The sequence below is a fragment of the Macrobrachium nipponense genome, chromosome 10 (genome assembly GCF_015104395.2).
Source record: "Macrobrachium nipponense isolate FS-2020 chromosome 10, ASM1510439v2, whole genome shotgun sequence".
Taxonomy (NCBI): domain Eukaryota; kingdom Metazoa; phylum Arthropoda; class Malacostraca; order Decapoda; family Palaemonidae; genus Macrobrachium; species Macrobrachium nipponense.
This window is the reverse complement of record NC_087204.1, coordinates 73,166,405-73,188,495: the sequence shown is the minus strand read 5'-3', so window position 1 is coordinate 73,188,495 and position 22,091 is coordinate 73,166,405. Positions and strand designations below refer to the sequence as shown.

At 39.3% G+C, this 22,091-nt stretch overlaps 1 protein-coding gene across 1 annotated transcript in view; it reads right to left on the bottom strand.

The window, feature by feature from the left end:
- Positions 1–1,025: 1,025 nt before the first annotated feature.
- LOC135223692 (uncharacterized) overlaps positions 1,026–22,091 on the bottom strand; it is a 299,245-nt gene continuing 278,179 nt past the window's right edge. Inside the window, exon 16 of the mRNA XM_064262401.1 lies at positions 1,026–1,314. Coding sequence (XP_064118471.1) covers positions 1,271–1,314 — 44 coding nt within the window. The 3' untranslated portion in view covers positions 1,026–1,270. The remainder of the gene's footprint in view (positions 1,315–22,091) is intronic.

Below are 22,091 nucleotides of genomic sequence, written 5' to 3'. Positions count from 1 at the left end.
GTTACCTGGCTCACAGAGAATAGAATTCCAGTTCATCCAACATCTTTATTCTTATTTTAGCTCTTCCCCCAGCTTGACATTTCCTTCCCATTAGATCCTGAGGTCAAGTATGTAGAATCCTAAATGTTATGTATTCTGTGTCATATATAGTTGGTATATGTGCAGTGGTATGGGCAGCGCTTGTACACAAGTTATTCTTATTAGGCTTGCGTTCAGTTTGCCTATTGCGATTTCTTTTTCTTTTTTTTTTCCCCTCATATAATTGGTTATAGCTAGGTAAAGATCTTATTGGGTCATGCCACGACTGCAAGTACTTTTGGTGTACAAATTCATGAGGATAGTGCAACTAGTCAATGCTTTTCTTTTAATTCATTTAGATCTACACTGCAACATATGTAGTATAGGTATTGAAGCTTGCAGACTGAAAGTCTTGATATACAGCTTTCATCATGCATTCTAGATTAAGTTATTAGTATATGGCTCACTTGATAGGGTTTTCCCTTCCTCTTTGATAATGTTTTGTGTAATGTATTGCTTCACATATTAGATTACATTGATTTTGCTTCTGTGATGATACGTCTTTTTGTGGGTTGTTGTAGGTTATATTTGGTTGTCTAGAACATACTGGAAACTCTTGTATATAGGAACTGATATTCTTGAATTGTTTATGTTAAAGATGTGATCATTAGCATTTAACTGATTGATAAAAGATGAGCTCTTAATGATTGTAAAATACATTTTATGCAAAAACAGTGAATAATACATAAAAATGTGGGCAATTCTAAAAATATTTGAATAGTTTTTCAAGAGGTTTTAACTTATCTTTAGAAATTAAAGGATATTATTTTTTGTGTACCTTGTGACTTCATGTATGTTCAATTTGTGGTATGCATATCTGAATAATAGTGGTACATGGTAGTGATGAGATAAAAAAACACTTGCTTCTTGTTAATAATTTATTGTTGATAATTTATCTTAGTAAAAGACATGCAGTTTAAAATTTTAGTTGAACTTGCAGATCAGCATACATAAAGATGTCAAGTTTTTTGAAGTTTTATTTTTTGACATCAAAAGTTTTGATAGCTGGTGATAAAAATCATTGCTTATCATGTTTGTGGTAACTATTCATCATTGTCTTTTTATTATTATGTAAGAAGTTACCTACACTTTAGTTTTTAATCACTGCATAAAAATGTTATCTTCATTCTTCATTGTGCTCATTGCTGCCAGTACTTGACTTTAGAAGTAGTATTCTCCCATGTTATACTTCTTAACAAACAGTTACTCGTTGGCCACTCTCGGAGGATTCGATCCCTGCATGTAAAGAATACAAAATGGTATTAACCACTAGTAATTTATATTGTTGTCAAATACCCACCGGTGAGAAATGCCAAGTTATGGTAAAAGATTACTCTATTATGAGTAGCAAGAAATGAAAGTCATGGAACCAAATCCCCTTCAAGATAGTATCAACCATAAGAATACGTACAGTATTATGATTTTGGGTGGCTGTAACCTAATTAATAAGATAATACTTTTACTTTTCATTTAGGTCAGTTTTATGAATGGTGTTGGTTTTACCCGAGTGGTTTTTGTGATCTACATACTGTCACTACATAGTCATTTTTTTAAAAGTTACCATAGTTAATGCAAGCCTTTGGAGATGTGTGCACAGTGCAGCACTCATAGTAGATATTTCAAGTTTAACCTAACCAATGAGGTTACTTACATTAACTGTTCTTTTAGTAGGTGGTCATGAAAAAGTGATGTTGATTAATTGTAAGTGAAAGTGCTTTTGATGAAAGATTTTTAAATTGCATGTATTTCATCTACCAACACATGATGTGCTGAGTAAGCAGTGTACAAATACGAGTCATGCATAATCCATGTTTGTGTAAGAGTAAAGTACAGTAATGCATTTCATCTTTTGTGTGTTGCACATAACAAGTTAAGAAGTAAAAAAAAAATATTACATACACAAGAATATGTTGTTTCATGAGAAATGTTTTTACATTAAGCACTTGGTGAACATGTTTAGGATGCGAGAGTATCATGTAAATGATCAATGATTAATACTTAGTGAGTTGGACTAAATACTCCAAGTTGAAATGTATTTGTTAATTTGAAGCAGGAGTGGCTTTATACATTTCTTGTACCTGTACATTTGCTTTTACAACTTGCCATCTGGTAATGAAAAATTTGTTGCTGCACTGTAGAGCTAAAGCATATTCATCAGTTTAAATGAAATATCACTTGTAAACTAGTGGCGCACCCAGGGACAGAATTCAGGTTGAAATATATTAGAGTAGTTGTGTGGCCAAGTGCCTTGGTAGATAGAATATATAGTACACTGTAGAGAAATGCAGGATGTGATACAATAGCCAAGTTCCCCGTTACCAGTTATTGCTGTCAGTGCACCTTGTGGACCTTGTGGGGCAATGTTGGCATTACTTAACTTAAGGTTCTTTGCAGTGTCCTTTGAGCTCCTAGATGCAACCGCTTTCATTCCCTTTACTGTAGTTCTGTTCATATTCTCTCTCTCCCATCTTACTTTCCACACTCTCCTAAAGATTTATTCATGGTGCAACTGTGAGGTTTTCCTCATGTTACACATTTTAAACATTTTGCTATCAATTTTCAGTTCAGTGCTGAATAACCTCATAGGTCGCAGCACTTGGCATTTGGCCCAAATTCTATAGTCTACCAGGTGTTTCGAAATAGAGCCCCCTCTTCACAGAACAAATGGAAAGTTATGAAGTTTTCTGCTATAGCCTATCTCCAAGTACATTATCTTAAGTTTCTATTAAGCTATTTTTCATTTTACATTTCTTGTATTTTCAGACTGAGTGACGGAGTTAGATACAGTCATGGTTAACGACTTGGAGGAAATCAGATGGATTGACCGAATCCGGGCTATAACCTTCATAGGCCAGGGATGCTGGTGCATCCTTCATTTCATGTTTCTGGATAGCTAAATATTAAAAGAGATGAATTCTTTGTTAAAAGAACCTGGAACAAAAATCCATATGACTGTCATTGCAAAAAGAGTGAGAATCTTGGAAGGTCTGAAGTCCTTTCTCAGTAGTCGAAAGACATCATAGCTGAGGCAGTGGGTAGACCAAGAAAGTCTTTACATAAATTGACGCTTGAACTAGAAATAAAAAGGGGAAAGAAGAGAAGTTATAGTGCTGTATATTGTGAGGTGAAAAAATCTGGTATCAAGCCATTTCATGATATCAGCAAACCCAACATCACTCAGCGACAGAGAGAAGACCATGAATGGGTTTGTGGTTCATTTCTTGAAGATTGGGATGAAGCTGACTTTCTCCATGTTGCCGCATCAGATGAATTCTACATTAACACAGTCAGGAAGCAAAAGTTGGATGATATCAGCGATGATGTGCGCTATCGCCAAGTTGTGAAATTTCCTGAATTTTGGGGAATTTTTCTGTTTCACAGCCAAATGGTTAATGTGGATCATCAAAGAGAAAGGACAGTCATGGAGTGGCGGATACTTCAGAGAAACTGTGCTTACTGGTTGAGTATTTCCTTTCCTCAAAGATCCTGAAAATGTGTTATCTGTTGAAGAAGTCACATCTTTGCATGATAAGGCACCATGTTTCAAGGCTCTTCAGACACAGGAGCTGCTTCGAATTTCCAGGTAGCTCCCCTGACCTTAATGTGTGAAAACATTGGTAGTATTTTAAAGGATTGTGTTGAAGCGGGCACAGTGAACTATGATGGTATACCAAGCCTCGACGACCTGTGAAGAGAGGTGACCAAAGTGCTCAGGTAAATGGAGTTTGAGTGTCAGTTGTTTGTGATTTGCTGAAATCATACCCCTCAAGAATGCAGGCTGTGGTACAGGCAGATGGAGGCCACACAAAATATTAAATACTCGGAGAGAAACTTAAATAAATACAGTGGAACCTCGACATACAAAAGTCCCAACTTATGAAAAATTCAAGTTACGAAAGCAAATACGAAGATTTTTTTGCCTCTGCATACGAAAATCATTCAGGTTATGAAAGGGTGTTACTGTAAAGTCCCGAGATTCGCCCGGACCACCGAGAACAATTTTAAAACTCGCGTGCCGCCACCTGAGTAGACTCGCCACCATCCTTCCGCTCTCCCATTGGTTCCTGATGTAGTCACCGCCGTAAGATCCTGCTCTCCTATTGTGCTGTACGTATTCTATTGGTAAAAGGATGCTGTAAGTTGAAAAACTTATTCATGCAATACATTTAATAAAAAAAAATTTGTGAATTAAATATCATAAAATATAAAATTAATCAAAGACTGCTATCATCGAAGCTAGCAAATATTTTCTAGAATTCTTCTGTTTTAATGTCATTATATGTTTCGTTATAGCTGTCGGTAACTCGGTATCTCCATTAGGTAAAGATAGAATAAAGAATAGAAATGAATGGTTATTATACTGTTTGGTAGTTTCAGTAGTTGAAGAGAGATAATGAAAATTTATGATTACTGTATTGTGTGCTAGGTAAAAAGTGGTTGCTTGGCGATCGTTCGCTACTCATAGTGTTGAACGTAAACAAAAGGTTGGAAGCTTTTTTGTTTTGTTTATTATAGTTAATGGTTACTTAATAATCATTTGAAATGAGTACATGCAATACATTTAATAAAAAAAAATTGTGAATTAGATATCATAAAATATAAAATAAATCAGACTGCTATCATCGATGCCAACAAATATTTTCTAGAATTATTCCTCTGTTTAAATATTATAGGTTTCATTATAGCTGTCAGTAACTCGGTATCTCCATTAGGTAAAGATAGAATAAAGAATAGAAATGAATGGTTATTATACTGTTTGGTAGTTTCAGTAGTTGAAAAGAGATAATGAAAATTTATGATTACTGTAGTGTGTGCTAGGTAAAAGTGGTTGCTTGGCGATCATTCGCTACTCGTAGTGTTGAACGTAAACAAAAGGTTGGAGGCTTGTTGTTTGTATTATAGTTAATGATTATAGTTAATGATTAATTAATAATTATTTGAAATGAGTACATACTGATTATTTATACATTTTATTGGCATATTCTAAACTTTTAGCTACTACTTAGGTTTAGATGTCAGAATCATAGACTAGGCTACAATAGCAACTGCTAACATAGGCTAGGCTTATTGCTAGAATCAAAACGCAACATTATAAGGGACATATGCTAAAGTCCTAATATATGCAGTAAAAATGGGGTTGAACATTACATGCAGTTGAATATTACTCAAGTATGTACAGTATTTTGCCTTTTTGGAGTCCTATTTCTTCCGTCGGATTGGCGTTGTAACCCTAGAATATGTGTTGTAATCCTGGAAATAATTTACTGGGGTGTTTTTGTAGGGCTTGGAACGAATTAGGCAATTTACATGTAAAATGTGGTTCAAGATACGAAAAAATCAGGTTACGAAGGCCGCTTCGGAACGGATTAATTTCGTATCCGGAGGTACTACTGCACCTATTTTGAATTACTTTTGTTTTTGTCCATATCATTTTAGTTTATGCTGTAGAGGGGGGGCCCTCTAATTTTGAAACAACCTGTATTCTACAATAGCCAAGTTTACCACAGTAAAAATGGTTAGTTTACCTGAATTTAAACTAACAATTTTTACTATGGAAAGAAAATGTTGAATTGAAGCAATTAACCAAGTATCGTTATTTTTTACTGGAATTGAAGCACTTTGCAAAACATGTCTTTAAATATATTAAGGACATTTTATTATAGAATAGAATTCAAATTTAGTGAACAATTTTCATATAAGTAAAAAGCATAGGCCCTACTGATTACAAAAGTACTGGTGCACATGGAAAACAATTAATCAAGTGATAGTTGGACTTTCATGAAATGTAAGAATGTTCATTTGAGATGAAACAAAACAAGGGTACATACTGAAGTATTACCTAATGTACAAATTGGTATATTATTGTAGAAATAAAAATATCCAGGTAGAATATATATATATATATATATATATATATATCTATATATATATATATATATATATATATATATATATATAAATATATTATATATAAAGATATATATATAATAAATATATATATATATATATATAGCTATATATATATATATATATATATCTATAGATATAGATAGATAGATAGATAGATAGATAGATAGATAGATAGATATCTAGATATATAAGATATGAAGATATATAGTGATAGATATATAGATAGATAGAGAGATAGATAGATGATAGATAAGATAGATATAGATAGATAGATAGATAGATAGATAGATAGATAGATAGATAGATAGAGTACAGTGTCCCAAACTTAGAAATATTTTTGTACAATCATGAATTATAAAAATTACTGGGTTATTCGTAAGTTTGAAATTTCACATGGTAACTCAGTGCCTATACTGAAAGAGATGAGTATTAAGAGTAGCAGTGACAGCTTGTAGAGGAGAAAAGAAAAGTGAGATTATGAGAATGGGATTTTGTTTATTAACACAATTCTTGACGTAATTGTATCTTCCACCTGATATCTAGGTACACTAGAACCTGAAGGTGAATATTTGTTGTTTTCATCTCTTATCCCTTAAATTCATTAAGTCTTCATAAATACATAACTACTAGTGTCTTCATCATTTATTTTGTGTGTAGGGAAATGAGATGGCAAAAATAAAAATTAATTTTGGCAAGCACTTGGGGCATGTAATATCCAATGCTCTGTTATGGAAAATGCACACTAAATGCTAACTAATGGTAAAAAAAGAATAGATGATAGTAATGCATTCAAGAATGAATTAATTCAGAATTATACACACAAGTAGGGATATTTTTGGGTAGTGAGCTTGTTTTGTAAAGTAAATGGTCATGTTTCACAAGTATACTCGGGATAGTAAGAGGTGTTAAGAGATCAATACTGTAAGTTATTTGCTTTGAATACTAGCCTTTCAAGAGTGGGTCATTTGGAGTTCCTCCTCTGGAATTTCATTAGCCTTCTCTTCTTTAGATGAGACATCAATCGTTCTTTCCTTTCATCGGGATCAGTTACTGAGGATAAGGTGGTCAGTCATGAAGGCATTACTGACCTCAAGCAAGCAAGGCTTTCAAGTGAAGTGTGGATCAACTCCCTCCTTGTTGATTACTCTATGGAGGCTGCCACTGTGGTTGTGGTTATGTTCTTCAGTTGCAACTCATGTTCTTGCAGCCACTCTTCTCCATGAGGAGAGTATGCTAGTTCTGGTTAATTTTCTTTCTTTTGTTGGTATGACCTGTTGCCTAACTGTATTTGCCATTTGTAGTTGGGAGGCATTTGGAAATGAGTGAAAGGTGGGAGTAGGAAACATGGTTTCTACTTGTTCTTTTCTCCTGTCTATGAGTTCTTCCACTGTACTTTCTGTATTCTGTTTCAATTTCTGAACCATTTTTGAAGTTGGTTGTCAGTGTATCTTCTCAGTGATCTTCCAGGTTCCCCCAATGTTCCTTCTCTTGAGCTACCAGTCATGCTCCTCTTGGGGAATGATCTCTGAGAGAAGCAGGTGTAGTCATGATTCCTTGTGCAAGTCTTGAGTACAAGGCTCTCCTTGGAAGTTCTTCAGTGATATTTTTTCTCATATGAATTCCATAACCTTTCCATGAGGGCTGAATGGAAGGCAGAAAGAAGGGAGCAGGAAATATGATTTCCAACTTTCTTTCCTCCTGAATTTTAGTCTTCACCCTCTGTGTTTTCCTTCTATCCTGGACTATGGACTGCTGTGAGGAAACAGTCAGGAGTTTTGCCTAGGGTTAAACCTCTGGAATTTTTTCTGTGAGTTCCTTCTGTAGGAGGAACACTGGTCTTACACCCGTTAGGGACCAAGCTCCAGGGTAGTAGTTGATCTTGTTATAGCTGTTCTTGCTTGTACTTCTTATGATGTTCTCTACTGGAAGGTCATGCCAGTGACTTTGGGCCTTGGCCCCATTCATAACTATGATAGGTATACAGTCAGTTACAACCATTCTTCCTTTTCATACCCCAGCTATTGTAGAGATCAAATATTGGGTACTTCAGAAAATTTTTGGTATCGTCTTGGGTTGTTACAGGGTGATTACTCATATAATAACCTCAGTTGCCTGTTTATTTGTATTCACTGTCCCTGCTACTGCTGCCCATCACTATCAGTGCTTGTGTTTTTCCAATTCCTGTACCTGAACGCTGCACATACTCATGTATTGTTCTGTTTGTGTTATTTCATTGTTCCTGCCCTGCTGTTGCTTGCTCAGTCTGGGTACTTGTATGCATTTTATGTTGGTAGTACGTATATGTTCATGCATACCTGCTGCCCTGTTGTTGGCATAGCACATTTACTGGTTTTCTGACTTGGCTATTGTATGAATACAGAAGTTCAGATTGTTCACAACATGCTCCAACCTCTAGTTTTTGTTCAAGCTGTAGTGACTCATCACAAGCCATCTAGTGTTTATTGCTAGAATGTTAGTAATTAATAGATCACCTTTCTATCTTTTGAATATTTTTCATCATAGTACAGAATAAGCAGATGATTCCAGTGCCAGACTGAGCTTCCATAGATCAGTTCAGAGCAATCCAGTGGTGAATACTGGATAGTTTAAAGTTGGCTGCCAACACATGAGCAGCAGTACTGGTTATTCCAGAACATGTGCATGCTGAATGGTACCACTCCAGTGGAAATCCTTCAGGCTTGTTCGCTGCTCACAAATATCCATATTATGGGAATTATGCTTTTAAGTACTTTTATGGATATACTGTCTGTAGACAAGAATATTTCTTTAACCCTTAAGAACCAGGCTGAAAATTCAATATGGAGCACCCTAGACTGGGCAAAAGGAGGTTGGCAAATTTAAGAAAAAAAAACTTCAATGGAAAGAGGAAGACATGCAAATGCATATCGTGTATGAAAACAATTCAAAGAAATTCTTGCTACCTTCCACGAGAAGTTTAAATGACTACAACCCCTTGGGGGGCCTCCTTTGAAAGACAAATGTAAATTTTACGGAGTTATAAGTGTTTTTTATAATTAATTGTATTTTATTTTAGAAAATTATAATTACAGCTCACAAAATATTGTAACAGATAAGAACTAAAATCAGTAACAAATTCTGAGTATATTTGTTGTTAAATGACTGATAAAAATGTTCTGTTGCATGGGTAGTCCTTTAAGTCTTGTTTTAGCAGATTTATACATGCATGGAATACTATGAAACTATAGTAATAAATGCAATAAAACCCAAAACCTGCTGTGGATGAGATATGTAGATAAAATTCTAACACTGGGATAATAGATGAGGCAATTTCAACTAAGTCCTTTCAAAATTAAATGCGTTAGTGCCCAGCATCAAATTTAAAGTTGAATGGGAAACAGACAACAAAAGTCCTTTTCTCGATGTTTTAATAATTAGAGACACAACATACAAATTTACCAAATACAGAAAACCAATGTTTTCACTTTCACATTCACATTTAGTTATCATGACATTTTTATCAAGATAAGCGTAGCCAGCAACCTATTCTCAAGAGCCTTACAAATTTGTTCCCAAGATTTCCTGGAAAAGGAATTTGAACTAATTTGTGTGCAGCTTTCATCTTTAAGGTATCCTAACCTTATAATTGAGAAAGCGATTCATAAAGCAAACTTAATTTTTTACCAAACCCCTCAAGACAAGACCAGAGAGACACCGAACAATAAAATAAAAATTCCACGCAGGGACAGGATTAATACAGTGACCCAGACTCTTGGAAAACCTAACCCTTTTGCCTTTACTTACCCAAATCCCTGATTAACGTCCAACAAAAGACAATCCTCAAGGACAGGAGTATACAAAATCTCATGCCTGGACTGTGACCAATCTTATATCAGTTTTACAGGAAAACCAGTTCTCCAGAGGTTAACACAACATAAACTTTCAGCTAGGTATGGACAACAGAGCTAAGCGATTTTTTAACCATATAAATAACCATAACCACAGAATAAACTTGAATTTGTCACATATGATTTATAGCAGCAAATGCCGGTACAAAAGCCAGATGATGGAATTAGCCTTAATTAAACAAAGACAGGTAATGAGCATCTCAAAGGGTGCCTGGGTTTCAGATTTCATAGATATGTAGGCTTCCTTCAAGCAACGCTTAATTAGATTAAAGAGGGATAACCTAAAACGGCTAACTGTGGATGGATCTCTTGGTGTAAATACTGCCTTTTATGTAACTTTTCTCATTCATTACCTATCTGAAGAGAGATAGCACTCTCTAAAATATAGTACAGTACTTGCTTTCTATATTATGGCATTTTTATGGGCTCCTTTTGTTAGAGGTTGTTATGAAGTATTTACCTAAATTTACTTAGATCGAAGATGCAGTAACTTTTTTGGATTATACATAATTTTCTAATATTTCTCTGCAAAATTACAATCATAACCGACATACTATATCATAAAAGATAAGAATAAAAATCAACAGGAATCCCTGGCTGTATTTATGAGCAAATATATAAAACCATGTCATGTGAGAGACACACCAAATGTCCCCTTGAATTCAAGTACACAACTGACTCATGAAATGGTGTGTAGTATTGAGGGTATCTGTCCATTAAGGGGAAACCTCTGCACACCACTCGTATGGGACTGCTCCAGTCAAACAGGTCTGCACATTCTGTTCACAACTAAGTGGTCTACTATTGTTCTTAATAAGGCTCTGTTGTTGAGGGACCAATCAGTTTTTTCTGTTTCTTTGGCAAATGAAGGATTCCCCTCTTGGTGGAGGGTTCTTGGCTAATATTTTCCAGTGGACAGCTCCATCATAATACGTCTCATCCTTGTACATGGTGCATGTCCTGAATGGGTACGGTGTTGGTGCCTTTCGTACCAGTGCCCATTACATCAGTGCTGCAAGTACCAGATGCTGCCATGCCACTACCAAGTGACCTTGCATGGTTAACTTGTCCTGATGTCCAGTTTGGCATTGCCATTTGGAGAACAGAATTTGCTAGTGCTGTGGCTTGCTTTCATAGCAACCCCTCACTGTACTAATGGGAAGTCTTCCTTTTCTTGCATTTCTTTGTTGGTAAAGTTTCTTTACAGGTGAGTGGGCAGTAACCCTCCAATAGCCTGCCACTAATTAATCTTCTTGTTGCTAAGCTTTAACAACACTTTCCAGTTTGCACCAGAAATACTCCTGTTAACAAGGCTTTAGTTTATATAAATCTAGGAAAAATACTAATTTAAAATTTTGTATATTTTCTTGTCATCATATCTCTTTCCCTATATCTTTTTCTGTCTGGCTTATACTTTTGCCTTAGCCCCTCTAGCCTAGGTGAGGTTTCATTTGCTTGTACAGTTCAGGCCTTATCTTTGGGAATAAGGTTTCCTGATAGTATCTCATATTTAGTCCTAATTATCAGGGATTAGTTAATTAGTACAGGTAACTAGCTGGAATATGTAATGGTACATCTGTTGGTAAAATAGTGGCTGGTGTATGTGTTGCAAGAATTGATTTGAAAACTCTTGAAATTGATAGTCTACTAATCAGTAAAATGGTGCTCAGTTTCATCTAACCATTATCATGAACCAGTTGAATCTTGGTTATTTTCCCTTTTTTGAGGTTAGAGTAGTGATATGTGATGAGTGTGTGAAGGATACTTCTGTTGCTAGGGTTTCTTACTTATACATGAAAATCACTGGAGGGTTAAAAATTTTGCTTTAACTACAAATGGTCATTGAAATACTACAATAAAAATAGTTTTGAAGAATTTCTTGCTCTGATGATGTTATTCATGCAGTTATACTCTTTACACTAAAGCTGTGTAGGGAGATGTGTATCACAAATCACAAGCATTTTTTGCTTGTGAAATTGAATACCATATAAATACTTATTCTAAATATCTGCTAGGTGGTTCCCATGTACTATATTAGCAAAGAATCTTGGATAGTTCATTAAAGTGTGCCATCCTTATAAGACCACTCATATCCTTAAGCCCAGTCCTATGAAACTTAATGGTAACTTTATCTGGGTGACCTAATTACTAAGAATGGATATGATTAAACAAATAAAAGATACTAAACTCAGTGTGAACTACATTAAAAATTCTAGTATTCCAATAATTTTGGTTGACTTCTTGCTACTCTTCCACCAGCTACTCAAGAGCTACTTCCAAATTAGCTAAATACCCTTACATGTGCTGTAATTTCCATTGTTCTTTTGAAATGTTATTTTACCTTAATTTAGTTTCATTGCTCTGATCATCCTTTTCCTTGTGTCTAATTTAGTTTCATTGCTCTGATCATCCTTTTCCTTGTGTCTGCCTACTTTTGCATGTTTTGTATTCTATTGTGGTTTTTTTTTCATTCAATTTTGTATATCTTTGGCTTATGGTACTACACCCGAATGTAACATTTGTTACTACACCAGGATTTGAGTGATATTCTTACTGCTTTTACAAAAAGGTGTGTCAACCAGCTTAGCCATTTATAACCAAGAAATATGGGAGAGGCAACAAAGTTGTGAACGTTTGTCACATATAGAGAACTCAAATGATGCTATTCACACTGCAATATTGGCATTACATATATGTAGTGAACTTGATACCATAAATTCTGCTGTATTGTGTTTGTTTATGTGATGTGAACTCCCTTGGTTTGTTAAGGGACAAATATAATTAATTTTTATAAGAAGAATTAGACTCAAGAAACAAGCAAGCACAATTGTAGAAAGATTAAGTGTCTTTTTGTGAGAAGTCTTAAATTACTAGATGGAAATGATGTTGAGGCTTCCACAAATGTGCATCAGAGTAAGTGGAATGGACTGGATGATTAGGACTTTAGATGATGAAGGTGAAAATGTTGGGAAGCATCCACTGGTTCAGCTGTAGAGAGTGAATAGCTGTTTGTTGTAGCATAACCAAGAGTCCCCGAGGCTCTTGTAACCACCTACCTGTTCATACTTACCTGACTACTGCTGTTATCTTTAACAAGGCTTACGTGTGTTAGAAAGAAGTTGGTGCCAATTATAGATATGGATATGTCGTGAAACAATTGCATACAGGTCCAGTGAAGGTAGAAGTCAACAAATGCATACAGGTGAAGTTTTTATTACTACTCACTTAGTAATAAGTAGAGCATTTCATATCACAAAATTGTATAGCCTATGGTGAAACATACATAACCAAATTGTAGCCTAAGTTCTACACTACGACACCCAGATTCCTATATACTCATTTTAATTGACATTCAAGATATGATTTTGCATTGTGTATATTAATGAGTACGTACATAAATGTTACCAACTTATTGTAATTGTGAATGATGGATTCGTTATCATGAATTACGGATATGCTATTCCTAGCCTAAATGGTTTGAGATCTGGCGTTAGCACAGTCTCCCTTTCACTATTCCCATCCAAGGAACTTTATAGAAAACTCCTCCCTATCATTAGATAGGCATATCCTGAAAAGGGATTTCCTTAACCCTGCATTACTCCCCTGGGGTGTTTTGGCACCCCAATTTTGCTTAAGTGCTCGTAATTACCAGTAGGCTACTTTTTTTTTTCTCCCTCCTAGTACTCTCCTGACTCAAGAAGGGTGTGTCACATGTAGTGTTGCTCAGTTGTGAGCCAGTTGTCTTGGGAGCTAGACGGTCGTTTTTGGCTTCTGGGGTGTTCAATCCACCCCACCCAACCACTTTAACGCAGGGTTGTTTTTATGATTTATATACTTCTTTTTTTTTCAATGAGACATGAAAATGTGTCGATATATGTGCATATTATGTATCTACCTGACCAGCCCCAAAAGAAAAAGCCAAAAATTGATGGATGGAAGGGAAAAGATAAAACAACGTGGTGGAAGAAGAATGTTCCGAAACTGCTAGGTCGTACCCGTTCTAGCAATGTTATAAAATTTACACCAGGACTAAAAGGACCAGCTCTAAATGCTAATTCTCCTGCAGACTTTTGGGGAGTCTTCATCACTCCAGAAATAATTGGTTTATTAGTAGAGCAAACTAACTCGATGATTGCTATGCAGAAAGGGAAGTATGCTCAGTCCTACAGAACAAAAGACACTGATGTTATCAAAATGAAGGCACTGATTGGCCTGCTTATGTTAGCCGGTACGTATCATGCTAGCAGGCTGCACCTTGCTGATATTTGGAAAGCAGATGGTATTTGTATCGATGTGTTCAGGCTGACAATGTCACTAGATCGCTTTCGTTTTCTCTTATGTTGTCTACGATATGACGACAAAGCAACACACGAAGAAAGAAATAGGGTGGATAAGCTTGCTCCAGTTAGGCAAATATTTCATATGTTTGTAGAAAATTGCAAAAAGAATTACACCCCATCAGACTTTGTAACTGTAGGTGAAATACTTGTAACCTTTAGGGGTTATTGTCCCTTTAGCCCGCATATCCCCAGCAAACCAGCCAAATATGGCATCAAAATACATGCACTGTGTGATGCAAAAACGTTCTATGTATGTAACATGGAGATATACAGTGGACCCCCCATATTCGCGTTCTCCGGATTCGCGGACTCACACATTCGCGGATTTCTCTCGGGAACGTTTCCCTGCATTATTCGCGGAAAATTTGCGCATTCGCGGTATTTTTCTATGAGAAATATCCACAAATTCCTGGTTTTTGTTATCAATTTCATCATAAAATGCACTTTTTGTGATAAAACTATTAAAAAAACCAAGTATGAACATTTTTATTGGTTTTTCTTCAGTTTTAACTAACAAAATAGGCTGTTTTTAGCATTTTTACAGGGGTTCCAAACATTCGCGGATTCTAACTATTCACGGGGGGGTCTGGTACGCATCCCCCACGAATACGGGGGGACCACTGTATACCGGAACACAGCCAGATGGGCCATTCAAGGCTGACAAGCAATACAATTCATCACAAAATGGTGTATCCTGTGGGTATTTTCAAAGTAAATGTGATCTGAATTAGCATTTTGGTAGTTTTTCCTTAGTTTTATAATTTATTTTGTTGTACTATTTTATATTAATATCAATCAGCTATAAGCAATTCAAACTGTTCAACAGGGACTGTAGATGTCATAAACCAGTATGACTATATTTGACATAATGGTAACACTATAAATATTTTTCTATTGGGGTGAGTAAATACCCCAGGGGAGTACTCATGTTTGGAAACCCCGGCAAAGTAACGAAGGGTTAAATGAACTTTTAGATAGGAATACTTAAGTGATTAAGGCACGAAGATCCTGGTGACTTTTCAGAGATTGCTAGACTCGGTATTGTCCATATGACCACTTGATTAAGACTGCTCTATTTGAGCTAACATGACTCAACTCGACTATTAAAGTTGTGACTAGAATGCCTGACTGACCATTGTTGGCTGACACCAAAACATTCAGCCAACTACCCAAACAACAAAACAACCAACAGCCAGTAATTAAGAGCTACTTCAAGTACACTTACAAACTAATACATGAAACAACCAAACACAATGCTTTTCCTAACTTAATACAACTATAACAAAACATAATATTTTCCTTTCATACAATATGCATTTGCACTTACATAAATGAGGAAAATATATGCAAAAATACATTACAACTTGGGGCAAAGTACGATCTCTCTTGTCGAAGTTTTGACATACTCCCCAGCAAGAAAAACTCTTACCGTATTTACAAGTCCCGTTTTTATCAAATGCCTTTCTCGCTTCTGCTCGGGCAGAGACTTAGCTGAGTATCCTCTTCATAGGGTCACCCTTTCCTATCTCCTGCCATAGCAGGGTATAACTTAATTATAAGTCTCATGAGCTGGCTATGAGCCATTCTTAGAGTAGTCACTCTTGGGACCTTGTCTCACCCCATATGTAACTCAACCACTTGGCTCAACTTCTGCTTGCTCCTTGGCCCCTTATCATGAATGAGGACTACTTCCCCTATCCTGGAGTGAGAGCTATCCATTGTTCCTACTCGATGGGTCTCTTTTAGTATTGTCAAGGACTCCCTTCCATCTTTTTTATAGGTTGTCGCATAACCTGGACACTGGAATCTTTTCTCGTTGAACTCTCTCTGTCCATAGATAGGATCACCAGAGATTTAAGCTTTCATCCAAGAATCAAATGATTATGGGTCAAAATTTCCAACTGATTCAAGTTCCTGGGTATGTATCATTAATGATAGTCTTTCAGTTCCACTAATACACAGGTCATTTCTTCAAAACTGAGTAAGGCCTGGCCTACGATCTTTTTTAGGCATGCCTTCATAAGTCCTATCAGCCTTTCCCATATAGCACCAAACCATGGTGATCTTGCTGGAATGAACTTCCAGTTACATTGTCTGCAACATGGTTCTAAGATGTTCTGAAGCTGATACAAACGTGGTGGTGGTGTCACTCAACATAAGTGCTGGGAAACTTCTGCTGCAGAATTTTCTAAAACTCATGAGGAACGAGTCACAAGACTTAACAGGCATATAAATAGAATGATATAAGCCTATTAGACCTCGAGTAGGATTCTGGCAATCATCCTATCAAAGCGACAGGAGGACTGAAGTTATTTTTAACAAGGCTGAGGATTTTATCCCCACTGACTGACAGTTTTCTTCTTAATGGTGGTAGTGCTCCAGTGTGTGTTCACTGTGATAGTCCTTTGACAGTTGAGCACATTCTGGTTCACTGCACCAGGTATGTAAATGAGAGGTCAATGTACCTTTAGATGGTAAAACTATGTCTGAAATTTTAGGAGACAACATTGATGTTGGCCATGTTATGAGTTTTTTAAAGGCTTGTGGATTTTATAAAAGTATCTTGTAATTTTATATAGATATAATTTTTAATTTTTTTTATCTTATATATGGCAACTTTTAATTCCTTAAAAATCAAATCTCTTGATTTTACTGCTTTAAACATCATTAGGGTATGTTACAAACTCATAATTTTTATGATTTCCATTAAGCTCATTATTTAATTATTTATTTAATTTCCATAAAACTCATTATATTTCTATTTTGATTCATTGTCATCATAGCGCTGAATGACTCTGTGGGTCCATGCTTGGCTTTATGCCTAAATCACATTTTGTTCATGCAACTTACCTGACAGATATATATATAGCTGTAATTTCTGACGTCCGACAGAATTTCAAAACTCGCGGCACATGCAGTGGGCGGCCAGGTGGTAGTACCCATTCCCGCCGCTGGGAGGCGGATATCAGGAACCATTCCCATTTTCTATTCATATTTTTTCTGTCGCCGGTCGGTAAACAACTGTTTACAGACCTCCGCCTAGGTTTTTTGGATTGAACTCGTACTTAAGTATCTGGATTGACTTTTGGTTATTGATTCTGGATTGTTGGATTGGCATACGCAATAGTGAACTGTTTTTTGATTTTGGATTGACTTTTCTGTAAACGTAATGTCTGGATCAAGTGCAGTGAGTTTCAGAGTGTGTGAGAGGAGTGATTGTAAGGTGAGGCTACCGAAATCATCGGTAGACCCCCACACAGTATGTATGGGCTGTAGGGGGCATGTTTGTTTGGTGGATGATCAGTGCAATGAATGTGATGGATTGACCGATGATGGATGGAAGGTGTATGATTCCTATCGGCGTAAATTGGAACGCGATAGGATCAGGAGGTCTTCCTCCAGGAGTGGTTCTACTAAAGGTAAGGGAACTAATATTTCACCTGCTCTAACACCTGTAGATTTTGTATCTCCTAAACCTGTGTTGTTGCATTCGGGCCCTGATTCTGTGTCTGGAGAAGGTAATGCCCTTTCTCTGATTTTGGAGTCTCTTCATACTCTTGAGACTAAAGTGAAAGCCTTAGAAACTGGCGCTGTGAATGTGTGTGATCGTGCCCCTAGTGTTGTGGAGGGGGCATCAGATCGGCCCCATAATGCCTCTAGGCCTAGACCGCTATCGGACTCCCAGGAATCAGGGAGGGGATATGTCGAAAGCCGCAAGAGGGTTACGGGGGCTCCCCACCGATCTGGCGTCCCTTCGGCAGGCCTTGTTGCAAGTTCCCAGGCTGCCAAGGAGCGCGCACAGGCGCATCTCCTTAAGGACTGTTTTTCGTCCTCCGAGGCGTCCTCCCCGCGCAAGGGGTGGAGCGCTCGGAGAGACTCGCATCCGCTGAAAAGGACGTTTCGTTGTGAGGACGCTTCACGTCCTGTCTCGCCAGTTTCGTTGCGCTCTTCTCCGGATGCGTATAACGCCTTTCCGCCTCAGAAGAGAGGTAGCTGTACCTGTGAGAAGGAAGGAGGCGTCCCCTCGCCCCTCATCTTCTCGCAGGATCAGCCCTGCCCCCTCTGTTCGTTCTTCTCCTACGAAGAATATTCTTTTGTCCCTTCAGGACCAGTTGTCAGCGCTAATGGCTCAGAGGACTCGCCCAGCAGCAGTCGAGCCTAAGCGGAGGAAGGACCTTAGGCTGCCTGTCAAGAGGACGAAGCAGTCTCCTTCTCCCTTTCCTCGTTCGTCTCTTTCTCCAATTGCGTCTCCTTCGGCGAATCGCCGATCTCATTCGCCCGCTAAGAAAGCGGGTCGTCAGGACGCTTTCGTTAAACGTCATGGGCAGGCTGCTCGCCGTGACGCTCGAGAGGACGCTCAGGACGCTTTTGAGTACGCTCAGGACGCTTTTGAGGACGTTCAGCAGGACGCTTCGGAGGACGCCGAGCAGGAAGAAGACGTGCACCAGGACGCTCGTAGTGACGTGTCTCCTTGTAAAGAGATAGTTAAGACTAGCAAAGACACGCTTTCTTCTAAGTCTACTCTTTTGTGTAAGAAGCGTAAGGACACTTCTCTTAGTAGTAAGGCGGCCTCGGGCGCCGTCAAGGACGCTCATCGCCGTCAAGACGCTCTGCCTCCTTCGAGCTGTAAGGTTCGCCGCAAGGAAGGCAGCCTAGATGAGGCTTCTGCTGTGAAGCAACGGGGGTCTTTGATCAAGGCCAGACCCGCTGGACGTGCGCCCTCTCCGGAGGGGCGGTCTCCTATTCCTATTAGGGAAGAAGGAGAATTGAGTAGTCCTGCTGACTCGGTAGAAGAGGAACCTTCTTCTGCGTCTTTAGTATCGGATTACAAGGTTCTTGTGCGGCTGTTGCGCTCGTCCTTCGGGGACAAGTTTCAGCCTGCAGCTCCCAAGTCTCCTCCCTCGCAGTTTTCGTCTTCCAAGTCATGTAAGACCCCAGAGTTTGTCGAAATGAAGACTTCGCTCTCCACCAAGAGGGCCATCAAGAAACTCCAGGACTGGATGGAACAAAGGAAGGATCAGGGCAAGTCAACTTTCACCCTTCCTCCCTCTAGACTCAGCGGAAAAGGAGGTATTTGGTATGAGACCAAAGGAGACGTGGGTGTGAGGATCCCGTCTTCAGCGCAAGGGGATTTCTCTAGCTTAGTGGATTCTCAGAGGAGGTCCCTCTTATCCACTGCCAAGGTGTCGTGGACCCCTACGGAGACAGACCATCATTTGAAAGGACTGCTACGGACTCTTGAAGTCTTCAACTTCTTAGACTGGTGCTTGGGAGTTCTAGATCTGCAATCTAGAAGCCCTGATTCTCTCAGTTTGGGGGAGCTGTCCAGCGTGCTATCGTGCATGGACAAGGCCGTCAGGGATGGTTCGGAGGAGTTTGTCTCTCATTTTGGGACTGCCTTCCTGAAGAAGAGAGCTTTGCTGTGTAACTTCACAGCTAGATCTGTTACACCCGCTCAGAAAGCGGAACTGCTCTTTTCGCCTCTTACGAGCCATCTCTTCCCCCAGACTTTGGTCAAGGACCTAGCAAGTAGCTTGCAGGAAAAAGCGACACAGGACCTTTTAGCCCAGTCCTCGAGACGTCCGGCAGTTCCTTCCACTTCATCTTTTGTGCGACCTCCGAAGAAGGTTAAACCCTTTCGTGGGGCTCCTCCCTCGAGAGCAGCTCCTCGAGGGAGAGGGCTTGCAAGAGGAAGAGCTTCCTTTAAACCCAAGCCATCTAAGTGAAAGTTATGTCCTTCAGACACCAGTCGGAGCCAGACTGAAGTCTTTTGCGGGAGCATGGAGAGAGAGAGATACGGACCCTTGGTCCCTCAAGATCGTGGAGCAGGGGTACAAGATCCCCTTTTTGGATCCTCCTCCTCTTTCCACGACTCCCAGAGACCTTTCTCCGTCATATCAGGGAGAAAAGAAACGAGTTTTGTTCGATCTTTTACAACAGATGATCGAGAAAAGAGCGGTGGAACAAGTCGCGGACCTGGGGTCTCCAGGTTTTTACAACAGGATTTTCCTAGTACCAAAGCAGTCGTCGGGTTGGCGTCCAGTCCTAGATGTAAGCAGGCTCAATCTTTTTGTGGAAAAGACCAAATTCAAGATGGAGACGCCTCAGTCTGTTCTGGGAGCCTTGAGACCGGGCAACTGGATGGTGTCCTTAGACCTGCAGGATGCGTACTTTCACGTTCCGATCCACCCTCTTTCAAGAAAATACCTAAGATTCGTTTTAGGTAACAAAGTGTGGCAGTTAAGAGCCCTTTGTTTCGGCCTGAGCACGGCTCCGATGGTTTTCACTGTAATCATGAAGAATGTGGCGAGGTGGCTACACTCTTCAGGGATAAGAGTTTCCCTTTACCTCGACGATTGGCTTATCAGAGCGTCGTCGAGAGAAAAGTGTCTGAAGGACCTTCAGTTAACGTTAGCCTTAGCGAAGTCCCTGGGACTTCTTGTCAACCTCGAAAAGTCGCATCTGACCCCGACACAGTCCATTGTGTATCTGGGGATTCAGATGGATTCAGTGGCTTTTCGAGCGTTTCCATCCCAGGAACGTCAGCGGCTAGGCCTAGAGAAAATCTCAGCCTTCTTGGGGAAAGAAACTTGCTCGGCGAGGGAATGGATGAGTCTGCTGGGCACCATTTCCTCGCTGGAAAGGTTTGTTTCCTTGGGAAGACTGCACCTCAGGCCTCTCCAGTTTTTCCTTGCGGACGAATGGAAGGCCAAGGACGATCTCAATGCGATCTTGAAGATCTCAGAGTCGATAAAGAGCCATCTAAGATGGTGGCTCGATCCTCAGAAGCTACAGGAGGGCTTATCCCTAAGTCTTCTGAGCCCCGACCTAGTGTTGTTTTCAGACGCTTCCATTGCGGGCTGGGGAGCAACACTAGGAGGGGAAGAAGTGTCAGGCTCCTGGAGAGGGGAACAGGCAGTCTGGCACATCAATGTCAAAGAACTTGCAGCGATCTTCCTGTCTCTGCAGTTCTTCGAAGAAAGATTGACGAACAAAACCGTTCAAGTCAATTCAGACAACACCACAGCCCTCGCGTATTTGAAGAATCAGGGAGGAACACACTCCCGGACTTTGTTTCACCTAGCGAAGGAGATTCTGCTGTGGGCAAAGGTGAAGAAGATCACGATCCTGACAAGATTCATAGCAGGAGTGTAGAACGTCAGGGCGGACCTTCTCAGTCGTCAGGACCAAATCCTGCCGACAGAATGGATCCTACACAAAGACGTGTGTCAAAATCTTTGGAAGTTGTGGGGACGTCCTCTGGTCGACTTATTTGCGACGTCGAGGACGAAGAGGCTTCCTCTGTATTGCTCCCCGGTCCTAGATCCAGAAGCAATCGCTGTGGACGCATTGCTATGGAGTTGGACGGGCCTAGACCTGTATGCCTTCCCACCATTCAAGATCATGGGGGAAGTCATGAGGAAGTTTGCGGCTTCGGAAGGGACGAGGTTGACCCTGATCGCCCCGATGTGGCCAGCGAGAGAATGGTTCACGGAGGTCATGTCTTTCCTTGTAGACTTCCCAAGGACGTTGCCCTGGAGGAAAGATCTACTCAAACAGCCTCACTTCGAAAGGTATCACCAAAACCTCTCCGCTCTGGGTCTGACTGCGTTCAGACTATCGAAAAGTTGGCCAGAGCGAGAGGTTTTTCGAAAGCAGCTGCGAGAGCAATCGCAAATGCAAGACGAGCATCTACAAGAGCTGTCTACCAATCGAAGTGGGCTTCCTTCAGGGCATGGTGTAAAAAGGAGGGAGTTTCCTCTTCCACGACCTCTGTGAACCAGATAGCCGATTTTCTGCTTTTTCTTAGGAACGTGCAGAAATTAGCAGTCCCGACCATTAAGGGATACAAGAGCATGTTGTCAGCGGTTTTTAG